Below are 15,783 nucleotides of genomic sequence, written 5' to 3'. Positions count from 1 at the left end.
TTAGCTCCATTGTTTCCTTGGCTGACCTACATTCCTTACCCATTTGGGACCCAAGATACTTTTCTGGGGAGTCAAACACAGTAAACTTTGTTGTCGTCATGATTTTCTCATCAACATTATCTACATTCATGGATTAGTTTTGAAGAGACTGCTCCTGCATCAGCTTTTTAGCACCGTCCTTTGCTAGTTCGACGTACACCATTTACCCATTTGGGAACACAAGTTATCCCAGCAGGTCAATATTTCGGGATATGACAGCAACGATCTATCGAGCAAAAAGCTTTCATTTATGCTTATATGTGTCGAATTTTCTGTTATTGCAAGTACTTTAAACTCACATCTTTGTTTCGTAATCTATCTTCTAGTTTAAGATATGAGGAATTTCCATAATGACGTCACTATTAGCATTATATCTTCCGTATTTGCTGTTCAAACCACAGATCCCTAAAGTATGTGTGGAACAGCTCATATTTTATAGAATTTTAGTTGGGCTTCATTAATTGTCTTTTTCTTTAATGTCCTTACTATTGTTACGCAGACACCCAGAAATTTTGTTGTCTTATTATTTCTTTATCATTATCAGAAGGAAAGTGACATTCAAAGTACTGACTAACTTCCTCGATTATTTTGTTTTAAATACCACCTGTTATTTATCTTAGAATGCCATTACTTTTCTCTTTTCTACTGAATTATAATTCTGGCAACTTGATTTAGTTAAAACTTGTTTCTTTGTTATTCTGAAATGACTATTATGCTCTGGTGTCAGCATACATTGATGTTTTTATGTAATGATCATTATCTAGTTGTATTCATTGTCGTTTTTTGTTTCCTGATTCCACTTTTTAATCGTCTCGTTTATAATTAAACTAGATAAAATTGAGGAAATACTGCAACCTTGTTTAACGCTGTGGTTAGTTGTAATGCCATGCCTTTGCTAATATGTTTCTGTATGCACTACATGCAGAAACTGACCGAAGAAAAATACCGAAACAAGCGGGAGAGGTGCGTGGTTTCTTCTGCCTACGAAAAGTTGCGTTTCTCTCTCACCGCGATCTGCGAATGCACGCTATCGACACAATACAATTCGTCTAAGTAGCACAATAAGGAACAACCACTATTACCGAACAGGCGTCTAACGCTACTGTCGTTTATGTACTGAGAGCGTGTTTAGTTCACACTGCTCTTGCCTACAAAGCTCTCCGAAGAGCAGGAACAGAGTTCGTACTGCTACTATGCTATGGTATCGTAAGATTCCCAGCGCCGGTGTGTGAGTTCAGCAAACATATCACTCAACCAAAACTTTTCGATATTTGCCGACTTCTGGTGACTGAGGACTATTAATAATTGATGAGGAGCAAATAAAATACTACGTGTGACTTGCGTATGTCCTGAAAAACTTAGATACACACCCTCTAGAGACACAACAAATCGCTACTGAACTAGCGAAAGTTCGACCTGGTGTCCACACTAGGACAGAGGCCCCATAGCCAATCAACCGCCTACGCTCTGACAAAACCCAAACCAGGTCTTCCACTTAGCTCTTGTGATAGCGGCGAGCGACGAGCGAGCGGTGCACGGCAAATGATAGAGACGTGAAGTAGCCAGGCGGGGAGCCACCGGTGGTATCGCTAACAACGAAGCGACAGGACAGCGAACAGGTAGCGGACGACAGTCACTGTGATCGACCAGGACACAACTAGAGGCAACAAGCTAGAACTGACGGGATAAACACGGCGAGACAACAACAATGCAAGAACAATCGAAACAACGACAGTGTGTCTCTCGACACACGGAACTAGAACGCAGTAAGGTCGATATGCACACGCGAACTACGGGGAGTGTCTTGCAGCCAGGGTAGGTTTTTTTTTCTTTATTGTGATTTCATTCTCCTACCCCTATGGACAGGGGAGGGCTGTCAGCGGCACAATTTTCGGCTCTTCAGCCGAGTGACAAGACAACTAATAGGAGAATAAAATGTTACATATAAGGCGATAAAACAGGGGGACATAAAACTGAGTAAGAAGAGATAATGGAGGTAAAAATACACTTACATGGAGACGTTCATGAATGGACAATTAAGAAAGTCGACATAAAGTTAAAATACACAGTTGGCGATTCGTAGATCACAAAGAAGACACTGAAGACACATGCACAGGTTAAAAGTCGGCCACAGTATTAAAAACACTCCAGAACAACACACTTTAAACCGACTTGGAGCACACACGATGAAGAATATAACTATCAGGTGGGACCTGGCGAGGGGGAGACCAGAGAGAATGGAAAAGCAGGGGACAGCAAGATGCAGCATGGGAACGGGCAGGATGAAAGGACTAGGGGCGTCAGTGGGTACACCAAGAGGCAGGAGACTGGTGGGGCAGGAGATGAAGAAGGAAGATAAAGCAGGAGGGAGTGCAGAGACACTGAAGGGAAGCGCAAGAGAGGGGGGGGGGGGGGTGAGTAGGTGGGACAAGCCGCTCAGGAGAAGGGAGGAGGAGGAGAGGGAGCACTGAGGAGGAGGCAGGAAGAGGAAGGGGTTAGAGTCGGTAGGAAGGGTAAATGGCAGGGGTAGGGGTAGATGGTGGAAGTTGCGTTTTGAAAGTAGGTGGATGGTGAGGAGATGGAGAGAGGGTGGGACACATCGGTTAAGGCGTGGCAATGGGCTGGGGGTGGAGGACAAGGAAGATACCAGGGGGTGAGGGGGATCAATATGGCGGACAATGTAGTGTGCGGATGTGTTCAAGGAGAAGGAGAAGGTGGGGGAAGAGGCCAGGGTAACGCCTTGCATCTGCCTTAATACATGACCGCCGTTAACTCGATTGGCCGCGGACTTCACGTGGTACAGAGGGTGGCGCACTCACGTAGCGATGCTCGCTCGCGCGCCGGGCACAGAGACCTCTAGTCAGTATCCACGTTCACACCCAGTGGAGCTCATTCGACTTCCGCACCTTCCAACACCAGAGCTCTGATCTGCCGCCCGAACGCACGAAGCAATTTTCAGCTAACAAAGCGGTTGGCTGTTGTTCATTGACCTTCGTTGGCCTAGCTTGGATGCGCCCTTAGGCGTCCTTGCTGTTTCCGAATGTTCACATGCTGTAACGTTCTAGTCTTGTGGCTGACCATGTCCTAGAATCTGCAGGGTCTTTTATCTGCAAGTGACATCGCTAGCGAACCGCCGAAGCCAGCCTGCCTTGCACAGAGAAACCGAAGCACAGATTTTTTCCCTTTATTGTTATTAAACACCTTTACATAAGGTGGGCTGGCAGTAGCATACTACGCTGCTCTTCAGCCATTAGTTTGACAAATGAAAATACAAAGAAGACACATAAGATATTGAACAAAGTGGCGGCCAAAAAACAGTAGACACAGAAACAAATAACATGAAGAAATTCACACTCGACCAAAAACACACTAAAAAAACTGTCGGCACAGCACACAAACACTGACGGCTTCGACGGCACAGGTGAACAAAGGAGCATGACGGCGAAGAACACTAAACACAAACAAAATGGCACACACACGAGAAACTGATGGCGATGATCTCCAGCACACGAATCTCCACGTAACGTGTGCGAGTCCGGGGACCTGCCAAGAGGGGAAGAAGGGGGTGGGGGAGGGAGAGATGACAGAAAAGATGCCAAGGGCAGAGGACATGGTAGGAGGAGTGGAGGTATGGGGGTAGGGGAAGCCCGTGGGAGGAGAGGGGAAAAAGGGAGGAGGGAGAGGACGGGAGAGACCAGCGGCTGAGGACGATCGAGTTTATGGGAGGTGTACAGGATCCGTATCTGTTTGAGGAAAGGAGGAGGTGGGGGAACGGAATAAGGTCACACAGGATCCACGTGGGGGAGGAGATACGGATGCAACAGGCGAGGCGAAGAGCGTGGCGCTCTGGGATCTGAAGGGATTTGTAAAAGGTAGGGGGAGCGGAGATCCAAGCAGGGTGGGCGTAGCAAAGGATAGGGCGAATGAGGGATTTATAGGTATGGAGGATGGTGGAGGGCTCCAGACCCCATGTACGGCCTAAAGGAACTTGAGGAGATGGAGGCGGGAGCGTGCCTTCGCTTGGATTGTCCAGAGGTGGGGGGCCATAGCACAAGACCCGAGTGCATAATTTCTTTGATGTATGTTATTAGCTGCGCACGGGAGGAATGCACCGTACAGTCTCTCACCTCACTGAGTGCGGCTGTCGACAGGTGGCCTGCTGCTGTCGGGGAACCAGCTGACGTGCGACTGTGGCCTGGTGTGGCTGGGCCACTGGCTACGGCGGTGGCTGCGCGAGTCGCTGCAGATCCACACCGTGGTGGTGGAGGGCGCGCAGGAGATGGTGGCGGCGGCGCGACGCGCCACCTGCCGGGACGCGCGCTCCTCGCGCGAGGTGGCGCTGCTGCAGCTGCGCGCGCCAGACCTCTCCGTAGCCTGCAACCCCAGCGCGCTGAGCCAGGGCGGCGCCGCCCCGCGCGCCGGACGCCTCGGCCCGCTGCTGCGCGCCGCCTGCCTGCTGCTCGCCACGCGCTGGGTCGCCGGCGTCTAGCGCAGCCGAGTCTCTACACGTACTCAACGTCACCGCTACTTGTTAATGACTGCACGAAAGGGAGTCATGGCTGAGAATCATTCCTTACCAATTGGGCAGGCCAGTTCCTCACACGACGTAGAAAACAATGACGTTGATCTACGAATTCAAGAGTTCCTGCTGGCATAAGCAACAGACACTTGTTCGGGCACCTAGCCAGGTTACGATTTCATTTACGACTGCTTCTCAAGATTTCTTCGCAATCTGCTACGGTCAATAATATCGGTTGTGCTCTTTCTATAGGTTCCAAACGTATGTCCAGTGTTCATCGCAGTCATCTGCACTGTTGTTTTCATACGTGATTTTTTACAGCACTGGGATCTGGAATTTTGTTTAGATTATACAGGGTGTTACAAAAAGGTACGGCCAAACTTTCAAGAAACATTTCTCACACACAAAGAAAGAAAATATGTTATGTGGACATGTGTCCGGAAACGCTTACTTTCCATGTTAGAGCTCATTTTATTACTTCTCTTCAAATCACATTAATCATGGAATGGAAACACACAGCAACATAACATACCAGGTGACTTCAAACACTTTGTTGCAGGAAATGTTCGAAATGTCCTCCGTTAGCGAGCATACATTCATCCACCCTCCGTCGCATGGAATCCCTGATGCGCTGATGCAGCCCTCGAGAATGGCTTATTGTATCACAGCCGCCGACAATACGAGCACGAAGCGTCTCTACATTTGGTACCGGGGTTGCGTAGACAAGAGCATTCAAATGCCCCCGTAAATGAAAGTCAAGAGGGTTGAGGTCAGGAGAGCGTGGAGGCCAAAGAATTGGTCCGCCTCTACCAATCCATCGGTCACCGAATCTGTTGTTGAGAAGCGTACGAACACTTCGACTGAAATGTGCAGGAGCTCCATCATGCATGAACCATATGTTGTGTCGTACTTGTAAAGACACATGTTCTAGCAGCAGAGGTAGAGTATCCCGTACGAAATCATGAACGTGCTCTATTGAGCGGAGGTGGAAGAACATGGGGCCCAATCGAGACATCACCAACAATGCCTGCCCAAACGTTCACAGAAAATCTGTGTTGATGACGTGATAGCACAATTGCGTGCGGATTCTCGTCAGCCCACACATGTTGATTGTGAAAATTTACAATTTGATCACGTTGGAATGAAGCCTTATCCGTAAAGAGAACATTTGCACTGAAATGAGGATTGACACATTGTTGGATGAACCATTCGCAGAAGTGTACCGGTGGAGGCCATCAGCTCCTGATAGTGCCTGCACACGCTGTACATGGCACGGAAACAACTGGTTCTCCCGTAGCACTCTCCATACAGTGACGTGGTCAACGTTACCTTGTACAGTAGCAGCTTCTCTGACGCTGACATTAGGGTTATTGTCAACTGCACAAAGAATTGCTTCGTCCATTGCAGGTGTCCTCGTCGTTCTAGGTTTTCCCCAGTCGCGAGTCATAGGCTGGAATGTTTCGTGCTCCCTAAGACGCCGATCAATTGCTTCGAACGTCTTCCTGTCGGGATACCTTGGTTCTGGAAATCTGTCTCGATACAAACGTACCGCGCCACGGCTATTGCCCCGTGCTAATCCATACATCAAATGGGCATCTGTCAACTCCGCATTTGGAAACATTGCACTGACTGCAAAACCACGTTCGTGATGAACACTAACCTGTTGATGCCACGTACTGATGTGCTTGATGCTAGTACTGTAGGACAATGAGTCACATGTCAACACAAGCACCGAAGTCAACATTACCTTCCTTCAACTGGGCCAACTGGCGGTGAATCGAGGAAATACAGTACATACTGACGAAACTAAAATGAGCTCTAACATGGAAATTAAGCGTTTTCGGACACATGTCCACATAACATATTTTCTTTATTTGTGTGTGAGAAATGTTTCCTGAAAGTTTGGCCGTACCTTTTTGTAACACCCTGTATATTCTAATAAGAATATCTTAACTGATCAGATGTGAATATTTCTTCAAGCTATCCCATATGTTATGAGTTCATCTTCTCGTCAGCAGTGACATCCTGATTTTCATACGTCTCACGCAATGTGTCGTTTGAATTGCAGTATAATGAAAGCATTCGCCTCTGAACGCAGCATAACCTACAGAAAAACAGTCTGCGTCTGGGACCACCATATACTTATTCATAATACGGGTTATGACGTTTGTTATAGCTTATCTTCAGATATTTATCTAATAAAAGAAAGAAGATAGATCTGAAGTTGACCTATAACAGTCGTCGACACCGACAATCCGAACGAATTTAAAAAATTTACCCAAATGTAATGTATCAATGTTCATTACTTTAAAAGCGTTGACTGTGCCTCAGAAGTCGTGAATGGCATTTCGTCAAAAGAAAACTGGTCTTTATTTCCGATCGTTTGTACCAGTGAACACCAGAAAGTACATAAATGTGAGTGGTAAAAATAACAGGGTCTTTACAGCAAGAGCTCAGTGCTTTTTGTAACTATAAGCGGATCTAAATATATAAGTGTCGCAGATTGAACTGTGTGTCGGGAGTGTACTATGCACGTGAGAAAGATGTATAAACAGTATTTTCAGTTATTGCGAAGAGGTAAAATCTGCTGTATGGGTACTGTTTCAAAGGCGCAGCCCAAAATAGACATTAACAGCTGGAGCGAAGATTAGTGCATGTGAAAGACGCGTAAGAAGAAAGATTCCACCATTAAGGAATGTCAAGCATATTTTTTAATTACAGCATCAGTTTTACTACTCAGAGCAAGCTCTGAAAGAACTTCCTAGAAGTCATAACTATTTTTGTGACTGAACCGTGCCATCTAGGAGCAGTAATTTTTGTTTTCCCTTTTTTTGTTGCAGCTCTGACAGGAAACAGGAATGAGTACATTAACGATTTGTATAGGACAAAAGAGTCTCATGAAACTGCACGTATGCTGGACCTTCGTTTCTATGACCGAAGAACCACATGAGAGACGCGGTCCAGCATACAGTTTAAATTTGTGAGGACTTTTCTGGCTAGGACACAATCGTGCGTCAGTAGTGAATAAAGCTGTAGCTATGGAGGAAAGGAAACATATCTTAGGAATGATTTCGCAGAATTAACTGAACAACTCAAGGGATGTTTTCGATAGCTAGCTGAAGCAATAGTTATTATTTCAAGCAAAAACCCAAAATGGTGCACCAATTGACAAAAAGCTGTCGAGCTTTTATCCATGGATGCCTGAAAAAACTTTTGCAGTTTACTGACGAAGAGAAGGAAAGCATTTATAATGTTACCAAAGAAAGCTTTTACGTAGTGGAAATTAGAGAAATCATCCTGTCCTAGTTTGTGTAACAGGTGGCGCTTGCCTGGGAACAAATGAATGAATGTACATCAGGGTCACAAATTAACCACATTTCCTTTTATATTACAGACTTCTTAGGCTGGATACCTGAGATACAATAAATGACGACAGATGAAATACTAACCAGTCACAGTGAATTCCATATGCCCATGAGAAACAAAGAACGCATATTTAGCTAATGTTATTGTATTTAATAAAAGTTCCTTCGTGGGAACTAGTATGATGTTGTCCATATTTGCTATTTTGTTATCACAAATGGTTGAAATACAACTAAAATTTTTCTACAAAATTACTTTTTTTATTTCATTCAACAAGAATGGTAACAACCATATCAAACTTCCTCACAAAACCCAATACTTACTTCCTATCAATAACCTTTCTAGTATCTTGCGAACGGCAGTGCACGTTTAATATTTTTAGCTACATTACAGTACCAAAAACAAAATCGGTTATCATACTTCATTTTCAATAACAGCCTTATTAAAAGAAAACGCAACAAATGTACCTCCAGTAAACCAGTGGATCGATAAATAATCAAACGAGCTGCGTAAGTCTGTGTTACGAGTAACAACAGCAGTATTGTGAAACCAGTAGTTGCTATTTAAAATTTGTCTCTACACTGCACCATAGATTAGAAATATCTATGACGCAGTCTTGTCATACACTACTTCATATGTCACCTATCTCAAACAGGGTATATCACATGACTGAAATATACTGCTGATTGATGACGTTTCATGTTAATACCGAAGCTTTAATATTACATCTACACATCTTGTTTTCATACACCTATTTATTTATTTATTATATAGATCAATATTGGATAGCTGTTTCTGGGTTACAAGTCGAAGTACGTGTAAGGAGGTACAGTTTCTTTCCGCTGGTAAGTACATAATGATACATTACTTTGTAGGAAACGTGTGCTAAAGATAAAAATCTAAAATCTAAAATATGAACAGTATCTGCATCGGTATTTGTACAGGGTTCTGTAATTCCTATTGTAAGTGCAACGCCAGGGGTACCGTATAAAGCACTAACGCAGCATAAAGCTAATTTTTTTTCGCTTTTGTCCCTGTGCGGCGCAGGCAAGCGATATGAAAAATTATTACTTTAAAGTGTATAAAATAAGATTATTTTATTACTTTTTCAGTGAATTAATCTTCTGCGTAAATGCGTTCCAGTAATATAGATGTGAGATGTTGAAAGGTGCTTTGTATTCTTGTATCTGTTTGCTTGTTCGAATGAAATTTAGTTTCACCACAGAATGAAATTCACGATTAACGATAAATCTGAAGTTTTTTCGCCCAGCAAGCGCAGAGCTGACCGAAGACAGAAAATATCGAAGCACACAAAAGGGGCATTTCCAGGCCACATTCGAGCCAAGAGCACGGAGTGTGACAGCAGCAGAGTGACTGCATCATAATGTCACTCTAACAGCACTGGATGGTACCGCAACAATATGATAATCGTATGCAAGAGCGACTTTCAGCCCAGTGACACCTCAGAAAGCGTCAAGCTGATGAACTGAAGCCACAGCTGGGACATCGCTGAAAAGTGTTAATAACTGACGAGCTTAGAAAACGGGGCCGAATTTGTTCATCACCACAGCTCAATAACATATGTTACTGCGACTTCTGAAGCACACATTCTGTTCTGCTCTATTGAGCTGCCAGCAGTCACTCATCAATCAGTGTAACAATCTTCTGAGTTACAACGAATCGACGTCGTGGCTGTTCCATGATGTGCTCACACATATTTGTCTGGTGACTTAAGCCACGAGACACCAGTCAACCTGATGCACTCCACTGCCGTGCAATGCCACTGCTGCCTACTTTTCTGCACTGATATGAAGACCTAAGCGTCATAAACCAACTGGGCGTCACGTGCGTGCCGCCCGCTATGTGCACTGTCCAGGAGAGGCGCATTTGTGCTGCCACCCTGGCTGTACCTGTTAGCAGCTACCGGAGTCTGGGACGTTTCTTGTTAGGAGGCAAACGCATATATTTGCATGGCTACCATCAAACTTTGTGGAGCTATTGACTACTGAACTGGGCGTGAACTCTGGTGTCGTCAAGAGTGCTTCGTATTTTATTTGGGGTGGTCTCCCAGAAGTGCCACCACCTCATGGCTGGACTTCATGGGTGCAAAAGCTGAAGGTGCCGATTTCTCTTATGTTTTCACTTGAGAAGGGGCTTGGGCAAGAGGTCTATTGACACTCTTAAGTTATTGGCTCCTTTATTTAATTTAGATTAATGTTACATACTGTATCACCTGATATTACATTTGTCTCACCCTACGTTACACTGCAGAAAATTGGAATGCAGATTAACGTAAACATCATTTCCACTCAAGAAAATCACACTTTGCATCTTGTACCACCATACAGTGAGAACTTCACAGTAGATAGTCCAGATCCCTGTACATACCGGTACGTCTAATACCCAGTAACACGTCCTCTTGCATTGATGCCTGCCTGTATTCGTCGTTGCATCCTATCCACAACTTTATCACGGCTCTGTTGGTCCAGATTGTCCCATTCCTCAACAGCGATTCGGCGTAAATCCTTCAGCGTGGTTGGTGTGTCTTGTCGTCCATAAACAGCCCTTTTCAATCTATCCCAGGAATGTTCAATAGGGTTCATGTCTGGAGAACATTGCTGGCCACTCTAGTCGAGCGATGTCGTTATCCTGAAGGAACTCATTCACAAAATGTGCACGATGGGGACAAAAATTGTCGTCCGTGAAGACGTATGACTCGCCAATATGGTGCCGATATGGTTGCACTATCGGTCGGAGTATGGCATTCACGTATCGTACAGCCGTTACGTTGCCTTCCATGACCACTAGCGGCGTACGTAGGTCCCACGCAATGCCACTCCAACACAGCATGGAACCTCCACCTTGCTGCACTCGCTGGGCGTTCCATAAACGTCTCTGACGGTTGTCTGGTGGAAGGCACACTCATCGGTGGACCAAACGTGATGCCAATCCTAAGCGGCCCATTCGGCAGGCTATTGGGCCCACGCTTCATGGTGTCGTGGTTGGAAAGATGCACCTCGCCATGGACGTCGGGAGTGAAGTTGTGCATCATGCAGCCTACTGCGCACAGTTTGAATCATAACATGACGTCTTGCTTCAGCACGAAAAGCATTACTCAAGATGGTGGCGTTGTTGTCAAGGTTCCTTCTAACCATAATCCGTAGGCAGTGGTCATCCACTGCGGCAATAGCCCTTAGGCGCCCTGAGCGAGGCATGTCATCTGCAGATCCTGTCTCTCTGCATCTCCTCCACATCCGGACAACATCGCTTTGGCTCACTCCGAGACGGCTGGACACTTCTTTGTTGAGAGCCCTTCCTGCCACGAAGTACCAATGCGGACGCGATCGATCCGTGGTATTGATCGTCTAGCCATGGTTAAAATACAGACAACACGAGCCATGTACCTCCTTCCTAGTGGATTGCGTGTGTCGTATCGGCTGTCGGACACCTTCCGGCTAATAGGCGCTGCTCTTGCATGGTTTACATCTTTGGGCGGGTTTAGTTACATCTCTGAACAGTCAATGGAACGGTCTATGATACAATATCCACAGTCAACGACTATCTTCATTTCTTAGAAATGGGATGATGGAAACCTTTCTACCCATCTGGTTGTGGGCCTCTGTGCTTCAATGATAGCGCTCTTTCTCATCTACATGCTACAAAGACTAACTGTAAGCATCGGTTTTGTAGGGTTTACAGCGTTTTCAGACTGCTGTTACAGGTTATCCCCTAGGACACGCATGTATATAATACTATTCGGTAGTGGCGTAATGTGGTCCTCACGGTCAGATGTTGACTGAACTGCAGTGACTGGAACTGGTGAAACGGGTGCATGGTGCTGTTGCTTTCTCCCTGAAAATGGCCCCTGAAGAGAAGTTTCCGGTGCTGTATGATTCCCAGGTATTTCTCCAAGTGAGATATATGTTGTGCAGTGTGAAATAGTCTTTAAGTTCAGGCCAATGACGAGTAAACATAATGGCCTGCATCTACTTCCCATTCATGGTAATGCGGTTTTCTGCTGTCCATAACTTAATAAGTTTAAGCGGACGTTGGACGCGCTGTATCACTGCATCCACTCTGTAGCTGCTAGTAAGTGTTGCTGTATCGTCTGCGACCTGTACAAGAACTACTTGTGAAAGTAACGTCAGGTAATTCATGTACAAGACGAACGCAATTGGGTCGGAACAGTGCCTTGAGGAACGGCCTGCAGCAGTTACTGAATACTGGACTGTTGTTGACTGTGTATACGGACAAAGCAGAGCCTATGTTGACGATAGCTGTTAATATTCTACGTGCAGTAGTCCAGGATGGTGAGGGCATCATGTAGTTTGGTAAGCAGCAGATTTTTCCGTGCTTAGTCATATGCCTTCGCAGCAGCAGGAAAATCTGTATAGTTTGTGTGTTTCATATTGTATGTCGTATATTCCGTAATCACGAGGAGTAAGAGTTCGGCCGACAGGCATAGCTGGAAGGTAGGTTGGTCCAGGCGTATCACATCCCATTCAGTGATTGCTGGGGGGAGTCCCTGAAGCATGTGGCAGGAGGCTGATGGGCCGATGGTTTTGCCATAGCCGATTGTCCTCTCCTCGCTTTGGTAGTGATATTTTGCCAGCACTCTTCCAGTGGGACCGGAAGTATCCTAGCAGGAGCGCCTAGGTAAAATATCGTCACAAGCTGCCGGTTAAGCAGATGACGCCTGCAGACCACCGGATCGGCATCCTGCATTACGCATCACCTGCTGCAGATGCGGTTTTTGACCTCCGACGTGCAACGTAGACCCAGCTGAGCTGGACGAATCACCAATCCCGGTCGCGTGCGCTGCTGTGCTGCCTTCGGTCAATGCGACGGAGCAGCTATTTGCACTGCATAAATCCGGAAAATAATTGTGCTCACACCCAATACTGTATCACTAACACCCTCTGGCGTTTCACATCGCACTCCCTCACATAGAGCTCAGCATCATGCGTATGTAGAGACCACAGTTTCCTGGGTCACCACAGTTTTGTGAATTAGACTGGTGAGCGCACTTCACGGAGATAGATGTCCCTTCATACGGCACTTTCATTTCTTCTCATTATTTTTTATTTTAGTAGATAGCGATATTTATTTTTGCAGTACTCTACGGGACTCAGCTATAGCCAGTTTAGATTAATCGACACAAGCAGTGTAGCAACCTCTTCGCTACGTCACTGAAGGGGTTTTAAATATTTGGGGGGGGGGGGGGCGGGAGGGGTTAGTTTGTTTTGGATCAGCTAAAGCCCAAGTGCTTCTTCTTGTCTGACAGAGATATTGTCATTACATTACGATTCGAGTCTAGTCAGTGTTAGGTTCTCGTTTCAGTTGGATGCTAGCTGGTAAAGTCATGTTTGAAGAGAAGACTGCCTTTGACTGTTGGAGGCCTACCTGTGACAAATAAAGAGCTGGATGAGATCTTTTAAGTTTACTCATCGTGATTTTGCTTAGCTGTTGCGGCGAGGTTGGATTGGCATTGCTTCGTTGCGAACACCCTGCGAATAGGTCTGGGACTCTGTGGTTGGGCGTAGTAAAATGGAAGCTCACAGTTTGCTAATACTTAGCTGAATATAAGTTGTTTCACTTCATCATGCTGGAAGTTCAAAGATCTCTTCCTTCTCCTGAAGTAAATAACAGCTTTTATTTATTCCAAAAATGCGAGAATGAAATATGATGTTTCTATGGCCTGTAGTGAATCTGAATCTTGTAGTTCTGAGGCCAATGCAGGATCGCAATATCCTTTCCTTATGTTCAGTTACAGTATAATTGCTTACCAATCCACTTCTTTAAGATTCATTGCAACAGATACCTCATATTGCTTTGCATTAGTGCCCTGGATTATACCACATAGAATGGGCATCATATTATTGAAACTTGAGGCATTGCGTTTATGATCTACAACTACTCCGGGTAGAACTCACAAAAAATTGGTAATAAGGATATTAGGTTCCAGGTTCAAGGTAAATGAATGGGAGCCATTTCAGCGATTGCTGACAGTTACATATTAAGCAGATAGATCTTACACACCCTTATTAATTAGGTGAAAGTGACGTTCGTGAATTACTTTTCGAGTCAGATGGTTTACACGTTCTTTACACGTATTCTCGGACAATAGCTACAAAACTAAGGAAACATCCTTATCAAATTGCTGGATACTGCAGTTAAGAAGATAAAAATGTTCGATTTAATCCACTGTACGAATTAACATACACAATCCAATATTCAAGTGTAAGCTGTGCGAACCTAAATTCCTTTTCGTTGCGTTGTATTATGAAAGTCGTCAGCATGTCTGTGTATTCAACTTTACGGACCAGTTAGCGTTTCCAAATTGCTTTTCTGGGGCATGAGAATTATACGTTTTGTACAGCTTGAAGATTTCGGGGCTTCATTATCAGTAAATGTAAAAGTGTTTTTTTTTTTTCGCCACAACACACTTCAAAGAGAGGCCCGGTTCTGAAACAAAGGTAACTGGTGATGGAAGAAAAACATTTTAAGTTTCTTTCCAGTTTGCTGACTTCAAATTCAATGATCTTTTAACGAGTGAGTGTATCTATAATCTTTGTCAGATTCTATAGTAACATAATGATAATCCTGTTATAAGGAGCCGAAATACAAGTTGAAGTGAATTAGTTATTTATTTATTGATGAAGCGTCATGTAGTTATTAATGTAATTATTCAACTCATACAAGGGCTCTAACTTCATTGTACATGTCTAACAAGAAAGCGAATATATATGCATCTAGGCCCTAATGAACTGTGTCGCAGAGGACACTTGGTTGCATACGCAAGTATACTTCTTGTTAAGAAGCATCTTACTGTGGAGTAATGCGAAAACTTGAAAGTGTGTTTGTTCATTCAGAAATCATATTATCCGTGTAATTGTCGTTTCTAACGTCTTTGATTATGCAACGTATCTCTGACTGCGTATAAAAGTCCTCTATCCCAGAAAAACTGTTCAGCCAAACGACAACGCCTTTACCTGTGGTTATTCGTACTTACGGTACCTAGGCTCTGTACGACTCTGTTTAAATAGAAAAGCTCTCTGTAGTCATAGGATCGAGCTGCACAGGTCTGCAATCATGATCGCACCTAATTCGCTGTTAAAAATAACCTATAGCTGTGATCTTGCACTCAAATAGTTTATACATTGGCTATGATTGTTAGTTAATAAGACATGCCGATCTACAAAATAAAAGTTGAATGAATAATTTAATAACAAAGGTTGTGTTCTAACGTCTGTAAGTGATGTAGACCACAGAGAATTATGTTCCATAATGTTTATTCAAGAAAGGACATCTCAGTTAAATGGGAAGTGGTGCTGCGATGTTCAGACATCATACAGACATTAAATTCTCTTATCAAATGCAGTAAAGTTATGCCGAGAGCGTTAAGAGAATGACAAAAAAAACCGCAATATGAATATAATCAAATATGAGCGGAAACTAAGTCCATTTCGTAATCATAGCACACGAAATATTCACCAGCTCGAAACAGTTCAGAGTTCAAAATGACGATTTATAAATTATCACACGCAATACAAAGAATAGTAAGTCACACCCTCTCTATCCTCAGTTCCGTAATACAAGCGGAAAAAGTTAGTCTTACTCTAGAGCACGTTCAGACCTTTCAGAACACAAATTCTCTTCAAATGTTCAAGTACAGTAACGGCCCTTTACCGCACAGAGAATGTCACTGACAGGATTGAATATCACATGTTATCACAGGCAGGTCTGACTTCAAGTGTCCGGAATCGCTACCTTGAGCTCTTCATTCGAAAAATTCGCAGTTTCTACTTGCATCCTGTAGTGTTTCGCTGCCTCTTGATTTTCCATTGGCTGAAGGTCATCCT

The 15,783-nt window shown here is 44.4% G+C and overlaps 1 protein-coding gene across 1 annotated transcript in view; it reads left to right on the top strand.

Annotated features, from left to right (window-relative positions):
• Nucleotides 1-8,147, top strand: part of LOC126335454 (chaoptin-like) — a gene marked incomplete at its 5' end in the record, with an annotated part of 146,613 nt that extends 138,466 nt beyond the window's left edge. Inside the window, one exon of the mRNA XM_049998745.1 lies at nt 4,191-8,147. Within this exon, the coding sequence (XP_049854702.1) occupies nt 4,191-4,528 (338 nt within the window). The remainder of the gene's footprint in view (nt 1-4,190) is intronic.
• Between the last annotated feature and the right edge of the window lie 7,636 nt (nt 8,148-15,783).

Source organism: Schistocerca gregaria, chromosome 2 (genome assembly GCF_023897955.1).
Source record: "Schistocerca gregaria isolate iqSchGreg1 chromosome 2, iqSchGreg1.2, whole genome shotgun sequence".
Lineage (NCBI taxonomy): Eukaryota > Metazoa > Arthropoda > Insecta > Orthoptera > Acrididae > Schistocerca > Schistocerca gregaria.
This window is presented reverse-complemented; position numbering and strand designations above follow the sequence as displayed.